General features: G+C 40.6%; 2 protein-coding genes across 3 annotated transcripts; one reads left to right on the top strand and one right to left on the bottom strand.

Moving 5' to 3' along the window:
• Positions 1 to 3683: 3683 nt before the first annotated feature.
• LSM3 (LSM3 homolog, U6 small nuclear RNA and mRNA degradation associated) lies at positions 3684 to 6590 on the bottom strand. Its single transcript, XM_080606966.1, has 4 exons — positions 6452 to 6590; positions 5487 to 5597; positions 4415 to 4510; positions 3684 to 4091 (listed from the first exon to the last, which is right to left on the bottom strand). The coding sequence occupies exons 1-4, from the start codon at positions 6470 to 6472 to the stop codon at positions 4011 to 4013; spliced, it is 309 nt and encodes a 102-aa protein (XP_080463092.1). The 5' UTR covers positions 6473 to 6590; the 3' UTR covers positions 3684 to 4010.
• Positions 6556 to 18232, top strand: XPC (XPC complex subunit, DNA damage recognition and repair factor). Of its 2 annotated transcripts, none has more exons than XR_013955752.1 (16): positions 6556 to 6721; positions 7170 to 7368; positions 8313 to 8449; positions 9337 to 9460; positions 9557 to 9641; positions 10136 to 10293; positions 10504 to 10624; positions 11501 to 11590; positions 12076 to 13011; positions 13489 to 13649; positions 13883 to 13964; positions 14382 to 14516; positions 15005 to 15174; positions 15468 to 15593; positions 16115 to 16204; positions 16864 to 18232. XR_013955752.1 is itself a non-coding variant. In XM_080606898.1 (16 exons), exons 1-16 carry the CDS (start codon positions 6598 to 6600, stop codon positions 17074 to 17076), a joined length of 2919 nt encoding a protein of 972 aa, XP_080463024.1. In that variant the 5' UTR covers positions 6561 to 6597; the 3' UTR covers positions 17077 to 18232. The 2 variants fall into 2 exon arrangements, 1 of the variants encoding a protein (XP_080463024.1); XM_080606898.1 differs by having other exon boundaries at positions 6561 to 6721; positions 15500 to 15593.
• Positions 18233 to 18337: the final 105 nt, after the last annotated feature.

Consider the following 18337-nt stretch of genomic DNA (forward strand, 5'->3'; position numbering starts at 1 on the left):
GAGAGTCTGATGTCCATACGTTCATAAGCACAGGCTGTTTCACCGTGCCATTAATTCAGCAGGGAAGTTCTCCGGTGAAGCTACTGAACAGCCATCCAACTAGCACTTGCAGCGGTTGGTGTAGAAGCAGCACTGTATGCCACACACAACAGTGTGCCGTTCATCTCCAAGCAGTGCTCAGCAGCAAAGTGGTTAACCACAGCAGTTTGTTCTAAATGGTATACTGCTTCAGCTAATGCTACCAGCACAACTGCTAGCTTGGAGCTCGTGCATTTTGAAGTCTCACAATGCAAGACACACACACTGTTTTACTTCAATTCTTCTGAGGGCTTGCTCTGTGCCTACATAAACATCAAAACATATTTTGATTTTGACTTAATGGGTGAGCAGCAGAGTTGATTTAAAACTGTCAGCAAGTGCCATACTAATTAAAAACAAATGAGTAATTGTACAACTACAGGGCCTGTTGACACAGGCTACATACATCAAAATCAGGCAAAGCCAACCAAGCTTAAGTTTGAGACAACACCACCACCTAGCGTTCTACAGGAGTTACATTCAAAAAAGTCTGCATAGGAATTTCACAAGCAGTTGACACTCACAAAATTAAGAGGACAGAAAAGAGTCCAGCTATACCAGCACTTCGGGAACGGGAATTACAAAATAAATAGTTTGTAATAAAAGAGCCACGGGGAGTCAAATGTTTAAAGAATTTCTGCACTGTCTGCAAAGACAATAAATTGAGAACTTACTCTGCCACCTTCTCGAAAAAGATGAAATCCAAAAGCTGAAAACAACTGGAAGGCTACTAGGGAGGTTACTAGTATTTATAAAAAGCTACTAGAATAATCTTTAAGAAGTTGAATCACATAAAGAAATTCTGGCAATCTAAAACGATGAGACAAGCTGAAAAGGCATTTGAGAAGTCTTGAGAAGTTATTTTAGGAAAGTTAACGATACATTATGTACGTACGCCTCATGTTTGAAAAATAAAGTGTAAGTATGTATGTAAGATTACAGTTGATATGCAACAAAAGAATAAAAACAGTCAGAAAGACAAGATTGTAGAAAAACTTTATTTTTTTAAAATCCACATTCATCACAGATGACCTTAGGCTAGCTTCCACTCTGAAGAGCTCATTTCAAATTCAATGGTCAGTAAAAGATGTTGCTGGACATTTCAGCAACGTAATAACAGAACATTATGACCAGACCACAAATACCCAAGGACTCAATTAGACAATAATTGAGTGAGCAACCACTATGCACAATCTGTTACTTACAAATTCAAAAGAAGCAGAAGGTGTTGAGACAATTTTGAAAAGATTTCTATAGGGATTCCAGTGAGTTGTGTATTACTAAATCTAACTTTTCAGCTCTGCTGATAGTTTATAATGTCTAGTAAGAATTACTAGAGAGATAAGCATGTTACGCAGGCATATATGGTTCAAGTAAAGAGAACTTTACACCGCACATCTCCATTAGCATTCTCAAAATGCATAACTGTTAACAAGTTATCTACTCTAAAAGTTATCAGTGTAGAAGTTCCTGATGTACCTATAACCTGTACCTTGTGTATCACATCAGTTCTTCAATTACAAAATCATAGTACAAAAGGAATGGAGCAGCTTTTCCCTGAAACAGTTAAACAGGAAATCTCTTTGCAGTCTAGGAAAGAAATAACTGAAGGACAATTAGGAGTAGAAAAGATGAAAAAGGAAACACGTAATCTGCTATCTCAGAATACTGAGAAGACAACAGTGCTGCACAGACATAAGGGGCATCACATGAAAGTAACAGGTGGCAAGTTAAAAACCAAAGTCCAAACTATACAAAGGCAAAACTAGAAGCATTTCTTCAGAGAACATGTACCCAGCCTGTGACATCCTGTAACAATACAAGACTGCTAGACGGATGTAGACTCATTAATTGAAGAAAACTCCATAAGGTTCTGTGAAAGAGAACTCTCCCTTCTCAGATTTGTAGATCCCTGAAACTGGAAGACTATGACTGTGTTCACCCATCCTTACTCTCTCCCCCTAGGTATCTATTCTGGGTTTCTGGAGTGGTAGGAGATAATACAATAAAGAGAATCTCAGAACAGTCATCCTTGTATCAATTCAAAACGGGAACTATTATAGCATCCATAGGATTCTTCCAACATCAAGGAGTTTTGCACGCATGGAACAGGAGTTGAGCTGATCTTGCAGAGATGGCATGTTAGGGATGGATGAGATACGGATCGCAGACAACAGTTGTTTTTAAACTAGCTCAGACCAACTTCAAACAAGGATGGTATAGTGAAGGAAGCCTACTACAAAGCCACTGCATACCTTCTCATCATTCAAATAACGTTAAGAATTTTAAGTTGTACATGTACATTTTCCTCTCTTTTGCATCTGAGGTACCTATATATGAAAATAGCATCAAGCACAGCTCTAAAATTCTTTCACGTGTATACAACTGGAATGACTTGTCCTTTCTAGGCTGCAGTAAAAGGAGTATACATATAAATCTACACGATAAAAATGTTTAACATAATTGCTATTAACACTAATTCTCAGTAATAGCTTCACTATTTCAGCTTCAGCTACCATTCCTACTTTTTACATCTATTCCAGTGCTAGAGGACATTTCATGAGAGCCGCAAAGGAGCAGCCACCTGTAAGCCAGAGCTTTTTGTATTAGTCCCTACTCTCTTTATTTCTGAGCGCATGAAGTATACGTTCACTTTTTGAGGATATATATAATTAAATAAATATATAATAAAAATAAATAATAAAAAAGTTAGCTTTCCTTTAAAAAGGATCCAGCTTGGAGCTGACCAAGATAGATCTTGCATTCTTCACCCTTGTCACAGGTTATGGACATTGTAAGTTAGGAAGATTTTAACTGTAGACAAAGTGCCAAAGCAAGCTGCTTTTGCCAACCATAAAAAGCATGCCTAAGAACCTAGACAAGTTTATAAAGTCATGAGTCAAGGTCTGTAAAAAGTGTCCCAGTGTAGACCTACTGTCTAGGTATGCCTTTCAAACATACTTAAACAATGCATAGAGTAACTGTACTCAAGCCTTTCTATCCCCCTAGGAGAATAATCTGCAAGTAGTGCAGGCCTGAGAAACTATATATTAAAAAAAGGACTTTGTTCAGGGTTCCAGTACACCTTTGCAGCAGATAACCAATAAGCATCTTAAGCATTCTGCAGAATTTAATGTATTCAAGAACTGAAGCAAGCTACAGATAGTGGAAAATGAACACATGCAACAGGCAACTCAAGAGCATGTGAAGCAGCATCTCTGTTCCCTGCTTATGTTTTTGCAAACCATTGTTCTGTTAATAAAGCTGCAATAAAAGTATTCGAAACACTATCTAAAACTTTATCTTCTTTATGTATCATAAGTGGGAAATGCACATGTGGGTGTATATATACACACATACAGTTTCCCTGCCACAAGGGTAAGGCTAGAGAATTTGAACACAGAAAAGTCATAAATTATAGCATCATAGATGTAGTGCTGTCCCCCCATAAATGTTAATCTGCAAGTCTCAAGTGTTAGTAAGGACAAAAATTAACACAACACGCTCAAATTACTACTTTCTCAGAAAGTAAATCCACATACCGCAACATTAGGTCTACATAAGTACGTAACAACTTCTCCAACAAAAATATGACCAGTCAAAACTGAAAGATAAGCCAAGTTTATTTGAAACAAAAAAAGACACTGCTATTCCCAAGATTTGAAAAAGAAAAAAAAAAAAAGGATTTTTTTTACTGATGTGACAAGACAGCCAATTTACAGCAGTTACATTAATTCAGGGAAAACGTGGTTGTTTTACACTGCTTCAACTGACTACATGCACATTCTGCAAGATAAATTTGTTCTCCTTCCAAAAAGAATAGGCAAAAACATCCTACAAAAATGTGTACACAATTTTGAGACACATGATCAAAGCACGAACCATTGTCCGAGAGCTTGAAACCTTCCAACAAGGTAAAATCCTTGGTTGCTTCAGCCAACCCTCAACGGGGGAGCTACAAGCACAACGCCGTCACCTCTGACAAAGAGCATCGGAATATTCCTTTTCGTAGACTATGAAGAAGGAAAGAAAAGTTTACATATACAAAAAGATAAGTTTACAGAACACATGCTAAGCACGTGACCAAATTCAATCATAACAAAACACCAGAAACAACTCCAACAAACATGAGCTCAGATATATAACTCTGTCATGCTGATGAAATCAAAACAATCAACACCAAGTCTCTCCATATCCTTCGGACTTCCGCAACAACTTGTCTGAAACTTGTTAAATCTTAGTCCAAAAAGTAGTTATCAATACACTATTTTAACTATATGACATAGTTTCACTTCAAAAAAGTTTTTTATAGAGATAAATACACTGAAGTCCTTACTTTATAAATTTCTTCATAGGTTTCTTCATCAATCTCTATTGTTGTTACAGTTTCTTCTACATCACCCAGAATCATATTTAAGTGCTGATCATATGCCTGTAGGAATAAAGTTAATTATTTCTTCCAAAATTCAAACAAACTCAATAAAATGACAATTTTAGCAAGACGTTCAGACAGAATTATTTTAGCCTGATTTGACCCAAATGTACTGTTATGTCAAAACAATTCTTTCCCATCAGTCCATATTCCCAGAATTTATTTTTCTGGGGCCAACTAAATGGCTATGAAAACTGTAACTCCTACAGTGTTAGAAAAATTTAAAATAAGCACAAGCTCCACCCTACAAAAGCACATTAGGAATTACACCAGTGCATCATGTTTGTGTTCCCAAATGAGTTTGAGGCCTAGTTAATACATAGGGCAACTGGTTCTCTTCCACAACACTGTACTGTATTCAGGAAGAATGACAGACCTAATGAGACAGACTGGTTTTCTATTAAGAGACATATTACTCTCAGAAAAAAGCACTTAAAATGAAATTTGCAGAGAATTCAGCAGAGTACATATCCCAGCATACCCTCATGGTCCTGCCTGATAAGATAGTTGTTTGATAATGATTGTTATTTCAGTCTAAATAGACCTTAGAGTCCTTTACAAGAAGATGTCTGCATCATTACTTTACAGACATGGAAACAGAAGTCAGAAGCAGAGGAATGAATTACATGATATCATTTAGAAGACCACAGGCAAGAAAAAACAAAATGCATCTTTTAAATCTCTGGAAGAGCATTTTATAGCAGAGTACTGAACAAATTTTATTTTGCCCCTGAACATATTACACCTTTGAAAGAAGAAAGAGTTCAACCCTTGTTACTAAGATGACCTTTAACCTGCCTTCTCTAACCACTTCTCCACTTTTAATCAAGAGATATAATTAATTACTTGTGCTTTTAAACAAATTGAACAATCAATAGAATATTACAGGCAAGCTTGTATAATAAAGTGCTACAAATAAAAAGTGTTGCCCAGTGCTTGTCTGGATAAGCATAGTAGCATTCTGAGTTTTACTTACGTGTAGTCTGCCTCTAAGTTCTCTGTCATTCCTCATTTTAACATAGATTCGCTCATCTAGACTGAGTCTAATGAGGTCAAGTGGCTCCTCTACAGTATTTGTTGTTTGTTGCTAAAAAAAACACAATAAAGAAAATTATTTATAAAGATGATTGTGAACTTCTAGATTCCTCAGCATTTGAAAGACACTGAAAACAAACAGGTAAGAACACAGAAGCTGGTATTTTGAAACACTCCTTCAAATCCTGGTGACTCTGAGTGCAGGTGGTATTATCACACTATGGATGTCCAGCAGTCTGTACAGAATTAGTTAACAGACTCCAGGTTAGTTTGTAGTAAATCGTGCCTCATGTATTCTGTCATAAGAGGTGTATTTTTTAATCCGCAAGCACCGTCAGTACTGAAACAGAAAGTCTAATCCGCACAAAGGAGCATGGTAACAGAAAGTACCGTACCTGTAGCACCACACGGCTCTAGGTAGAAAGCCAAACACACAAACACATTTCACGAGCCCACATCAGCCGGCTGGGTAACACAGACACCCCTAGCTGAGGCAGAGCACCACACCTCAGTTCTGCCAAGCCCCAAAGCAGGTTAGAGACCCGGACACACTCGGGGCTCCTCCTTGTGAGGAAGGCGAACTTTCAGGACCACGTCTAAGAAGTGTGAACACCTTTTTACACCACCACCCCTAGCATGCCACCCATTTCTTCCTCAGCGAGGGACAGCCGACTGTTACAACACCCGAGCTGAGCAGCCCTAAAACCCACGGCGGGCCGCCTCCATCTTACGCCCCCCTTCGCTCTCCTCACAGCCGCGGAGAGCAGGCGGGAGGGCGGGAAGGAGCTCAGCAAATGGCGGCGAGGAGCCGGGAAGGGCCCCGCCGCCACCACGGCGCTCAGGGGCTGGCAGCCAGGGCCCGGCGAAGACCTCCCCGGTGCCTCCCGGCCGAAGGGAGCCGCTCACCTGATCCACCTCATCCGCCATCTTTCAAACAGCCGCCCGCCTTCTCCCGCGAGACGCTATGGCCCTTCCCCTTCCTTCTCTTCCCCGTCCCCTTCCCCTCCGGCGGGGCGGGCCGTGGGGCGGGCAGGCGGGCGGGGTGTAGCGCCATGGCGAAGAAACGCAAAGCCTCTACCCCGGCGGCGGCGGCCGCCAGCAAGAAGCGTCCCGGGGGGCCGAGGGCCGAGGTGAAGAAGAAGAAGGAAGAGGAGGAGGAGGAGGAGGAGGAGGAAGGTGGGTGCGGGCGGCCATCGCCGGGGTCTGGGGCTTCTCTCGGCCCCTGGTGCGTCGGGGCGCAGGGGGGCGGTACTCGCCCGTAGCGCAGCCCTGGGGCTCGGCTGGCTGCGAGGAGGGACAGGGGCCGTTATGTGGGATTGGAAGGGGGATAAGCTGCTTGGGTAAGTAGGGGGCTTGTTCTTCAGCTGACCCCACTGGTAGGACCGCAGGAAACTCTATGTACTTCTTGTTCACCGCGTTGTTATGAGTACGTTCCGGTAGCTGTTGTGCAGTTCTTGCCTATTTACTACAAAACGGCGATGCACTCTTCATTTTGAGCGTTCGCTTTCTTATGTAACTGGTGGATAGTTTGCTTCTAACAAAGTCTTTGGAGGTATTTTTTCTGATTGCTATGGAGATGAGATTTTATCCTTTGATATACGTTCTTTTCTTCTATCCAATGCAGATGATTTTGAAGAGAAGCAGCCTAGTATAAAGAAGAACAAACCCAAAGTTCCAGCTACAAAGAAGAAAGAAGACTCTGATCCTGGAGTTTCCAAGTCAGCAAGTAAAACTTCAAAACAAAAAGGGGTAAAATTGCTAGCAAAAGAAAATAAAAAAATCACAAAAAATAAAGGAAATCATAGCAAAGAGCAAACCTGCAGGTAAGTTTACTTATTATTCATCATTAGAGTATAGAGGAGCTCTCTGTTTCAGGTTGTTGGTTGTTTATTTTTTGGGGTTTTTTTTAGGGCCTTTTGCTGCAAATATGCATGTAAGTAGATTGCTTTAGGCTGAAAGTCCAGTTTAGTTCATTTGTGCCACACGCTTTAACAGACAGTACGTCTGATTGATTGCAGAATCAGTCTTGAGGAAGACCGTCTGTACAGAAAGCAAATATCTGAGCCTTTTCAAAACAATGGTTTAAATATATGATGTTATTTGTTCTATTTTTTACATAGGACAAGGGAGGTGTTATGGAATCTAGCATGAATAGAAATATGACCCTGAGATTAGGGTTTAGGATGATGAGTAGAAACTTTTTAAACATATAATTCCTCTGTGTTTTTTTAAGAATCCAAATACAATATTAGCATGTTTTTGCCATGATTTCTATAGGGAGTATATCAATGAGAAGAAATGAAACTGGTCTCACTTCACTGGCCAACCAGATCCTTTGGTATTAGTGTAGTGAGACAGAAACAGTTCCAATCCCAGTACACTTTGAAGGTTTGGCAAGGACAAATTATTCAATGAACGAATTCTCCAAGAACTCATTTATACAAGCTGTTAAAAAGGATGGGACCTTTTTTTTTTAGGTTCAAGCATCTTTTTTCCTAAACAATCTCACAGAACCAAGATTTAAGTTTGCACTGAAAAAATGTTGCCCAATGAGCCTGTGGTTATTTATGGCAAAGATTGCTTGCTTTTCTGAGATGACATCTGTGGTGTACGTGTCAAATATTCAAAACCTTTGCATCTGTTGTTACTGATGTAGAGGTCATGCTTCATGTATTTCCCCATTTTAAACGTTTTCTTTCTATATTTTTTTAAAATAAACGAGCACCTGAACTTTGTGATGCTAAAACCATTTTGGTAATTTTAATAGTGACTCACTGAAGCCCCCTCAGAGGGAGACAAAGTTGAAGAGAGAATCTCCTGTTAAAAAAGAGATGGATGAAGACAATACTGACGACGATGACGACAATGATGATGAAAGTGAAGATGAATGGGAGGATGTGGAAGGTAACAATTGCATGTTTATTTGTTTTAAGCAGTAAATATTCTTGTACACAATGGGTCTTTTTGTAATTTGATTTTTGAGCCATTTCCCATTTGGATTCAGGTAAATATATACTCTAAGTGTACAGAGTATGTTCCATGTGCCATGTTCCATGTGTGTTCTATATCAAAAGGTCATATCTCACAATACTTCTAGAATGATTCCAAAGTAGGAAAAAACCAGACAACTGACTTGAAGGTAAAGCTTTGCATTTGACAATTTTTTGGTGTATGTTAGGGTTATGCTACCGTGTATAGCACTTTCTTAGCTGTTAGCATTGTCTAATACTGCGAGAAGCAAAGAATGAATTGGTCTGAAGATTGAAAACTCTTGACTTCCTTTTAAAGAAAAATGGAGATGCAATCAACTGAGCTGTTCAATGAGGTTTCTACCAACAACCTGTAAGAATCATGATGATCATAATCTTCATAATTTGCTGCTATAGATTTATGCCTTCTAAAGTGAAGTCAGTTGTGTTTTTGTTGTTGTTGTTTGTTTGTTTTTTCAGTACTCTACAAGTACTCTTTGGGTGGTATCTGCTTCATTCAGCTTTCTCCTGATTAAATTTGCTTGTTGCAGTCACTTGTCATTAGACTGTGCTGAGCTGATTCCTCAGTGGCAGTTTACTAGCATCCCCCAGTTACTTGAAAAAGCTGAGTAGACACTGTGTTACAGAAGATCCAGGAACTGGTAATTACTGGGGACGTTCTCTTTGTAGGTTGTTTGAACACATGAGGAGGAGTGGGTGGGTTTTTACCCATTGTCAGTCCTCCTTATGGCAAGTACTCTACATTTGCGTATTATTTAGTAATATTTTGTTTTGTGGTTTGTTTGTGTTTTTTTTTTCCAGAACTCCAGGAACCTGTCACAGGTAAATTAGAAGAAGCTGCTGTTCTTTCGTCAGTGGCGCTGCCAAGCAATCCAGTTGAGATAGAGATTGAAACTCCAGAACAACGTAAGAGAAGAGAGAGAGGGTAAGAACAGGGAAGGCAGTGGAGGGCATCTCATGAATCTAGAAAGGCAGATCCATAGAAAACTACAACATCCATTTCTTCTGTAATCTTATGCAGAGAAAAAAGGAAAGCTGAGTTTGAGACCTATCTTCGGAGAATGATGAAACGTTTCAGCAAGGAGGTTCGTGAGGACACACATAAGGTATTGGTCACAAAGAAACCTGGCAGAGAAAAAAATGAGTGTAAGATCTCTGAACTGGTCCATAATGAGGAAGAAAGTAATTTTTGATCAAAATAATTTTGGGTCCTTGCTAGAAGAGAAAAAATAAAAAGGCTGTAGTCCAGACAAATGCTCACTGGACTTCTCCTGAACTGTAAGTTAGAAACATCCATGACTGCATTATTAAATTTCTAAATGAAAACAGATGTGAGTAGGGGGTGTGTTTCTCCGTTGCGTGTATCTGCTGATTCTATTCATGTTAAACTGTCGGTCAAATGAGCAGGAGACACTGACAGGAACTTCAAGGCTTTACTCTATTATGATGGTGATCAGATGACAGTCCTGTGTCCACCCTGTTTGTAGTTGCCTGTCTCTGTCAAAAGGAGCAGTAGAGGCATCTTCGTTTTTAACCATGGACAGTAGTTCCAGCAAAGAAAATCTTGTCTGAACTCACTATAGAAACTTTCTTCTCTCAGGTTCACCTCTTGTGTTTATTAGCGAATGGTTTCTATAGGAACAGGATCTGCAGCCAGCCAGATCTTCATGCCATTGGTCTGTCCATCATCCCCACACACTTCACAAAAGTGCCTGCAGGCCAAGTGGACATTCTCTACCTTTCCAACTTGGTGAAATGGTAAAATACTCTCTCCTAGTCCTGCTATCATATAGAATGTAGAATCAGGGTCCAGGGAAAGGGGTAAATGTAATTAAAAATTTTCACTGATTTTTTGATTTGAAATACAAGAGTGAGAGGCTGTCCTTTGTGAAGAAGGAAAGGATGAACTATGAATTGTAAGAATATACGCACAACAGTCGACAATAAATAGGTGTCTCAACATTTCAGGTTTATTGGAACCTTCACTGTCAATGATGAGCTTTCCACTGAAAAAGGAGAGTCCCTTCAGTCAACCTTGGAGAGGCGCTTTGCCATCTATGCTGCACGAGACGATGAAGAGTTGGTTCATGTAAGTGACTTGGAACTGCAGGGTTGGTCGCTGAATTTGGATGCTAGATCATTGCAAACAAGGTGGTGTTTGAGGGGTGGATTTGTAGAAAACAAGTTGGTGATTTAGAGTATTTCCTGCTTTTTTCTTTCTGTTGTATTTTCGTCTGGAGTCCTTCTGTGATTAAGTTCTTCAGTATGAACTGTGCCTAAGAAAGAACTGAAAGAGCTGCTGCTTTGCAGATGTGTGGCTTGCAGCTTTGCCCTGTTGCTGATAAATGGGACGTTGCAGCTTCTGTGTCGCAAAGCAGTTATTGTGGTCTCTGCAACCCTGCTGTGTAAATAGAAATGCCACTTCCTGGGACAGGAGGTAAAGACAAAGCAAGCCTGGTTTAGACACTTAGAAGTCCCATGCAGGAAAGCAGGTGCTGGGTTACAGCTGTTAGCACTCAGTTGTGACTGTAATGCCATTTTCTGAATAGTTGGTGTTTCTGCTGGGTTTAGCTGGTGGTGTGTTGTTGGCCTCAGTCACCTTTGGGAAGGAGAATTTAGAGTCATCTTACTCAGTTTGCCTCAAGAACAAGAGGCTGACACTGTAGATGGGACTACGGTAACTCACCACGTGTACTCCAGGAGGATGGGTCATCTAGCCTCTTGGCTCTTTATCTGTGAGTTCACAGCAGTGCCTCTGTCACTGTTGTACCATAAATAAGAGCCAAAGACAACTGTGCAGTGCTTTGATACTATAGCAGCTGGGCTACCTGCATGTCTGTGTCAGTGTCTACAGTGCTGGGTAAAAGCTAGGAATGAAAATGGTTTGTGAGCTGTAAAAGAGTTTTGAGATTTTTTTCATATACTTTAAAAAAAGGTTAAACATGCTTTATTTTTCCTTTTGCAGATATTCTTAATTATTCTCCGAGCATTACAACTACTGTGTCGCCTTGTGCTGTCTCTTCAGCCTGTTCCTCTCAAGGAGACAACAGCAAAGGTAATTTTCATAGGGTTTGTAGAAAAGTGTAGAATTCCCTAATTAGTCACTCCCCAAAAGGAGTGAAAAAGCTGCCTGACTGTTGCAGCTTGAAGTGAATCACTTACTGCATGAACCAGGATGGTAACGATGTTCTGTCTGTCGTGCAGAAGACACAAACCCTTAGTCTTGAGGTTTCTCCTTTTAAAAAACAAACAAACAAACAAAACTCACATTTTGTATGTTTAAGCGAAGTGTTTTGTATGTTTCCTCATTTTTCAGTTGATGAACATTTCTTTAAAACTTAGACAGCGAATGCTGCTGGAGTACACCTCTCTTCATCCATCTGCCTGAAGTTTTCAAGTCCCTAAGATACAAATTGACCATGCCTTTGGTCTTTATTTACTTCATGCTGATCTCAGTATTATCTTCTTCCCACCCCCCCCCCCCCCCCCCCCCCGCATGTTGTTAGCTATGGTAAAGGTGACCTAGCCTCTTACTTGCAGGGAAAAGGCTCATCCAAGAGGCAGTCGCTCAGCAGTACCTCTGAAGGGCGGGAAAGCTCTGGCACAACACCCAAAGCCGTGGCAAAAAAATGCCCCTGCAAAAAAGCAAAGAAGGATGAGAAATCCTCAGGGAGTGAAGAAGACGACAAGGAGCCAAAGAAACCCAGAACTGCTCGGACCAAAAGGACACACAAGTCAAAGCTGCCTTCAGGCAGCCAGGAGCAGAAGGAAATTAGTAATGAGGAGAGTGGTTTAGGGGAAAAAGATGTGCCCGTCAGGCCCAAGAATGATCGCAGGAGACGAGTGGCCTCCAAAGTGTGTTACAAAGAAGAGAGTGGAAGTGATGAGGGCAGTGTTTCTGACTTCGAGATTTCAGAGGAGGAGAGCGATCTCTCTGATGAGGATTTTGAAACTGTATCTAAAAAGCAGAGAAGGTCATTGGGCTCCCAGAAATCAAAGCTAACATCTATCAAAAGCCCCAAAACTGGGACTTCAGAATCAAAGCAATCCAAAAATTGTTCTGGAGTTGAGCCCAGACCAGTCAAAAGCACGGCTCCAGCATTGCCTCATGCACCGAGAAAGAGGAACAAAATAATTTCTAGTGATGAGGATGATGGGCAGCAGGTGGTAAGGAAAGTGGTTGGCACAGACCAGTGGCTAGAGGTTTTCCTTGAGCGTGAGGACAAGTGGGTATGTGTGGACTGTGTTCATGGCAGTGTTGGCCAGCCCCAGCAGTGCTTCACATATTCCACAAAGCCACTTTACTACATTGTGGGATTTGACAACGATGGGAGCGTCAAGGATGTGACACAAAGATATGACCCAGTGTGGATGACCACAACGAGGAAGAACCGTGTGGACCCTGAGTGGTGGGAGGACACGCTGCAGCCATATAGAAGTCCCTTTGTGGAAAGAGATGAGAAGGAGGAAAGGGAGGTAAATGATAATCATTTTTTTCAGGACTTTTAATACCAAGAGTTCAGTCCTTGGATTCTCATTCAGGTAAAAATCATCAGTAACGGTTCCATGGGGAAGGAAGTTTCTATTTGAACGTGAAATACTCATGTTTTAAAGGGAATATACAATGATACAATTCAAATAATAATCAAATGGAGGCTGTTAAGAGGAATGTGGATAACAAAAGTATTGGACAGCTCATTCTGAAAACGTACGAGCATGGGTTTCTGTATAGCCTAGCATTACCCTTCTTGGAGAGAGTCTAGGATAGGATACGTAGATCTGAGTACACATCTATTTGCAACAGGAGTGCTTTGGTCCATTGGTTCACCTGATAAAGTTTCTGGTATTTTTTTTCCTTTGATACAGACTATAATCATTATTATTTTTAAAAAGGCTAATTCAAGAGAGCCACAAAATCACTCTTTTTTTTTTTTTTTTGCATAATTCCTACAGTTTCAAGTTAAGCTTCAAGATCAACCTCTACCAACGGCAATTGGAGAGTACAAGAACCACCCTCTTTATGCACTGAAGAGGCATCTCTTGAAGTATCAGGCAATCTATCCTGAGTCAGCTGCTATCCTAGGGTACTGCAGGGGAGAGGCTGTCTACTCCAGGTGAGTGGAGTGTGTCTGTGATCTCTGTAATAAATTAAAGAGCTAATTGGTGTTAAGACCGCAGTGGCATCAACAATAGTCTCAGGCCACATACATGGATAGGGTGAGACATTGAGCAACTCAGACAGCATTTGCATACCACTTAGATACAGCTTTTTTTTACCATTTCTAGCATGTGAATATCGGTTTGGAAGTCTCTGATAGAAATGGTTGCTTTCTCTTGGCCTTTTTAGAGATTGTGTACACACGCTCCACTCCAAGGACACTTGGCTAAAGCAGGCTCGAGTGGTGAGGATTGGAGAAGTACCTTACAAGGTAAGAGGGTTTGGCTTCCTCCTGTGCAATGTCTGCCCTCTAAAGTTCAAGCTTTGTGTTGTTTTTGCCTTCTTTCTGTTGGCAGACATAGATTTCTTACTTGCTTGCATGTCATAGCAGCACAGTGAATCTGTCCACCTACTGGGCCTGTTGAAAAACAAAGCGCAGCTGTCTGTTCTTCCCATGCCAAGGGTGTCTAGAAGAACTGCACCCTTTTCATCCTCTTCCATGTAAACTTAGGAATCTAGCTCCCTGTACCATACAGGAGCCATGAGTTATCATTATAGGCGATAGATACTGAAGAAAGGAAGTAGGCATTTCTTCTTTCTGATGCCTTTTCCTTTGTCCCAGGAAAATCTGAAATCACTGTCAGCTTGTTTTTGTGGTGTTACAAGTTTGATCGTTGTATTTGCACAGATGGTGAAGGGATATTCCAACCAGGCAAGGAAGGCACGCCTTGCAGAGCCTGCAAACCGGGACAAAGAGGACCTGGCACTGTTTGGTCGCTGGCAGACAGAGGAGTACCAGCCACCTATAGCAGTGGATGGAAAGGTAGCCAGGAAGGCAGGGGGCTGGTGTTAAAGGAATTGTTTTGTATGAAGCTGTGGGCTTTATTTTTCCAGAAGCTGTATGTTTCAAAGGTGAGATCAGTCAATAACATCTGGACTCAGGCTTATTGTTCTGACGTAACTGTACCCACGAGAGAATGGTGAAAGTTTTGTCAAGGCCTTTCATTCCTGAGTCCGAGTAATGAAAGGCTGCTGACTTTCTAATTTAGTTGATCCAATTTACCTACCCCATCTTTGTTTTGCTAATTCTGTGCATTACAGCCAGAGTAACAAGGTCTGGTTGGTGAACATAACTAGGAGATAACCATGCAGCTAAAATCTAGACTTGTGCCTTTTCATGTGAATACGATTATGGTACTGGAGTGGAATGTAGAAGGTCAGCAATAGAGGAGAGACCTTGAATTGCAGCGGGGATTTTCACCTCTCTCCAGAGGGCAGGAGTGTCATTTCTCTTTAATTTTGCAATAACAGGTTCCCCGGAATGAATATGGAAACGTCTATCTCTTCTTGCCATCCATGTTACCTGTTGGCTGTGTGCAGCTCAGACTCCCCAACCTGAACAGATTGGCACGGAAGCTGGACATTGACTGTGCTCAAGCAATCACAGGATTTGATTTTCATGGTGGCTACTCGCATCCAGTGTACGTAAAGGTGCTTTGTTGCAGCTGAGGAATTTTGATTTTCTGCAGAAGTTGTATCCCCTGTGCTAAGGAGGATGTCCTCCTCTTTTGTGCTAGCTGTGGTAGTAGAGTTAATGGCCCTGGCATGCAGAAGTGACTTTATATGCTTACAGGGTCTGCACTTGTGTGGGGAGGATAGCTGACGAATTACACATTTAGATCCCATGAGACAGCTTAGTTAGTTCTGTCAGTATTCAGCAGCTTTCAGTTTGGCTGGGTCAGCAGGCATTTGCTCCCTTTTTTTTTTCTTCTAGTAGCTGACAGAGGATTCTGTTCTCCTTCCTAGTACTGATGGCTACGTTGTTTGTGAAGAATATAAAGATGTGCTCATTGCTGCCTGGGAGAATGAACAAGCAGAAATAGAAAAGAAGGAGAAGGAGGTGAGAACTATTTTTGCAGCCTCCTTACTGTTAAATTCAATTTAAGCTGTGGACAGTAAAAGGTAGGCTATGTAAGCAGCAGACACAGCTCTATGATGGTAAGAGGCTAATTGCATCCCCCAAATGCCTTACCTGGGGCTTGCTGTCTGCACTGCAATGGGAAACAATACAAATGTGTAGTGATATCTGAAATAGTGCATACGTTGGAACAGTTTTCCATGGCTCCTGGGAAATGGAAGTGAGGAATACATGTATGAGGTTAAACTTTTTGAGGAAGCTCCAGTGTGTTTTACACAGTGAGTGACAGTAATTCGTATGGTTAGCAGATAAGCAGACACCAGTACATCGTACTCCTAAGAATCCTACCAGCCTATAATCTTTTAATGTGACGCATTTAAGTTGGTGGTGTGTTGTTTTTTTAATTGCCATTTAAAAGTCTTCAAACTTCTATTTTCTGTCAATGTAAATACATTGGAACTTGAAATAGTAATGTTTTTCTTTTCAATACTAATACCACACAGAAGCGTGAGAAGAGAGCTCTGGGGAATTGGAAGTTGCTGACAAAAGGACTTCTCATCAGAGAGAGACTGAAGCAACGCTATTCCATCAAGGTATTCTGCATTTCTGTTATTTTCTTTTTCAGGATGATATTTCTCTACAGAGAGATGTTTTTTCCAGTACTTCCAATGTGTTATTTTTCCAGCAGTAGAGCGTAGAACCTCAGAATGTAATTGCTCAAAAATCTTTCTCTTTCCTGTTAATATTTGACTAACAACTAGTTAAAAAAAAAATCTACACCAGAAATCCAACAGTCATGTCCATGAAAGATTAAGTATTGTTTAACAAGAGACAACTGTTTCCCCAAAGCATTGTTATTTTTATATTGCTCTTTTGTTGTGATATACCTCCTTCCTAAATTTCTTTCTCTAAGCCAAGTATATAGCTATAAGAACGTCAGTGGGCTGCTCTTCTGTATGAAATCAGATGTGTCTTAATCCTTTCCCTGTTGAGAAAGGTGAAAAGCATGATCTTTTTAAAGATGGTTAATTTTTATTCTTCTGTGACCTTAAACACTTGCTTGAGTTGAAGGAATGTTTGACATTCAGAAATAGAAACACACTGCTTTGGGTGAGAAGCCCAGACCAGGGCAGTCAACTTTTGTAATGTCATTGAGAGCCACTATGACAGAAAATGAGCCTTTTTAGAAAAGGGGTAGTTACAAGTGATTCCTAGAGCTTCCTTTTCCATTTTCATGGTTTTTTTTTTTCAGACTGAGCCATCTGCACCTGAGACAGAGAAAGGAGCTGGATTCTCCTCTGATGAAGAAGGAGGTCCAAGTTCAGGGACTGCAGGACGGGATGTGGCAATTTCTTGGCCCCAAAATCGCCAGGTAGAGAAGCAGAAGGAAGAGCAGACAACTAAAAAGAGCAAGCGAGAAAAAAAGGGAGAGGCAGCACAGTTGTTTCCTTTTGAGAAACTGTGATCAGAACAAGCATTTATTTACCATTTCCAGATGCAAGAACAGAATTGTCACAACAAATGTATCCTATGCCAGTTAAGAACTTCTTAGTCTTCTGTGCACTTGTGTTTCTGAGCTATCAGGGAGCAACCTAATTCAGTATCAGGAATGTCTTTTGCTGTTGTGGATGATTAAGTTCATCCCTTTATCCTTGGACTTAGGAGAAGCAGATGCAGAGTTGGACTTTCTAAGATCTCTATCTATATGAAGTTGGTCTTTTTTGTTCTCTTTTGTAAATACCACTCAGCACTGTAATAAATCAATTTTCTAAGGCGTTTCTTTCATTAGCACTGTCTCTTCCCATTTTTCTCCTTTCCATTTTTCCTACTTGCCCAGAATTAAAGCATGCAGCTGCTATTTAACAGTCTGTGGTGAGCTGGCCAAGACACTGCTAATATCCACTTCAATACTTTCAATTCATACTTTATCCAAATCAGTAGTGACGTCGAGTTCCAGTCTCACTGTCTGTCTCATCATCACAGAGGGGGAAATACTTCCTCTAAGGTGTAATGAAACATGCAATCAAGATTTAGAGGAATCCGAAAACTTACTTTCTGAAGAACACGTGCCTTTTGTGAAAACTCAGCTTTGGCTTTTCAGCCTATCGTCTTCAGCCTTCCTTTACTTTCCGAAATCTTGTTCATTAGAAGGAAGAAGCCGTGTCCTTGTTTCAAACTTAAGGTTAAATATGTCATCTTAAGTCATTTAAAATGTATACGTTTCAGTTTTGTTTTATCAAGACTGTTTGGTATTGTTCTGGAAAAAAATGTGTAAATCTGGCAGTGCTGTCAGAAAAGAAATTCAGTGAAACCAGGGAGGTTTTTAAAAATGTTATCTAGTACTTAAGTACTTAAAAAACGTTACGAGAGGAATGTTAAATCTATACAAGCTTTTCCTGCAGTTTTGAAATAGAAATACTGATCTGTCTTTTGCAGTATCTTTAAAACCAAATCAAACTGACACTGTCTCTATTTTTAAAGAGGGAAATAGTGTACTTATTGCTGGATGCTGTTACAGAGGAAGACTTTAAAATGCAAGAGAATGGTTTTCATTTAATTATGTTTCTAAAAAATCTATTTTTGTACTGTATTTGTAGAACAAAATAAAGTATTAAAACAGACTAATGCTGTCTGTTACTCCCTTCTGGCAGCAGCTGGAAGGATTCTTACATGAGACAAAGAGCACTGTAAGAGTACTATTTCTAAACATCACGCATCAGGTCCCA

Source organism: Anser brachyrhynchus (genome assembly GCF_964034855.1).
Source record: "Anser brachyrhynchus genome assembly, chromosome: 10".
In the NCBI taxonomy this organism is placed as follows: Eukaryota; Metazoa; Chordata; class Aves; order Anseriformes; family Anatidae; genus Anser; species Anser brachyrhynchus.

Excerpts from the sequence above, each read along its gene's own strand:
- XPC (XM_080606898.1), top strand. The coding sequence starts at position 6,598 with ATGGCGAAGAAACGCAAAGCCTCTACCCCGGCGGCGGCGGCCGCCAGC. Across the intron at positions 8,450-9,336 it reads TGAATGGGAGGATGTGGAAG|AACTCCAGGAACCTGTCACA; the intron begins GTAACAATTGCA and ends TTTTTTTTCCAG. Across the intron at positions 15,594-16,114 it reads TAGAAAAGAAGGAGAAGGAG|AAGCGTGAGAAGAGAGCTCT; the intron begins GTGAGAACTATT and ends AATACCACACAG.
- LSM3 (XM_080606966.1), bottom strand. The coding sequence starts at position 6,472 with ATGGCGGATGAGGTGGATCAG. Across the intron at positions 5,598-6,451 it reads TGGCGGATGAGGTGGATCAG|CAACAAACAACAAATACTGT; the intron begins GTGAGCGGCTCC and ends TGTTTTTTTTAG. Across the intron at positions 4,511-5,486 it reads AACTTAGAGGCAGACTACAC|GCATATGATCAGCACTTAAA; the intron begins GTAAGTAAAACT and ends TTATTCCTACAG.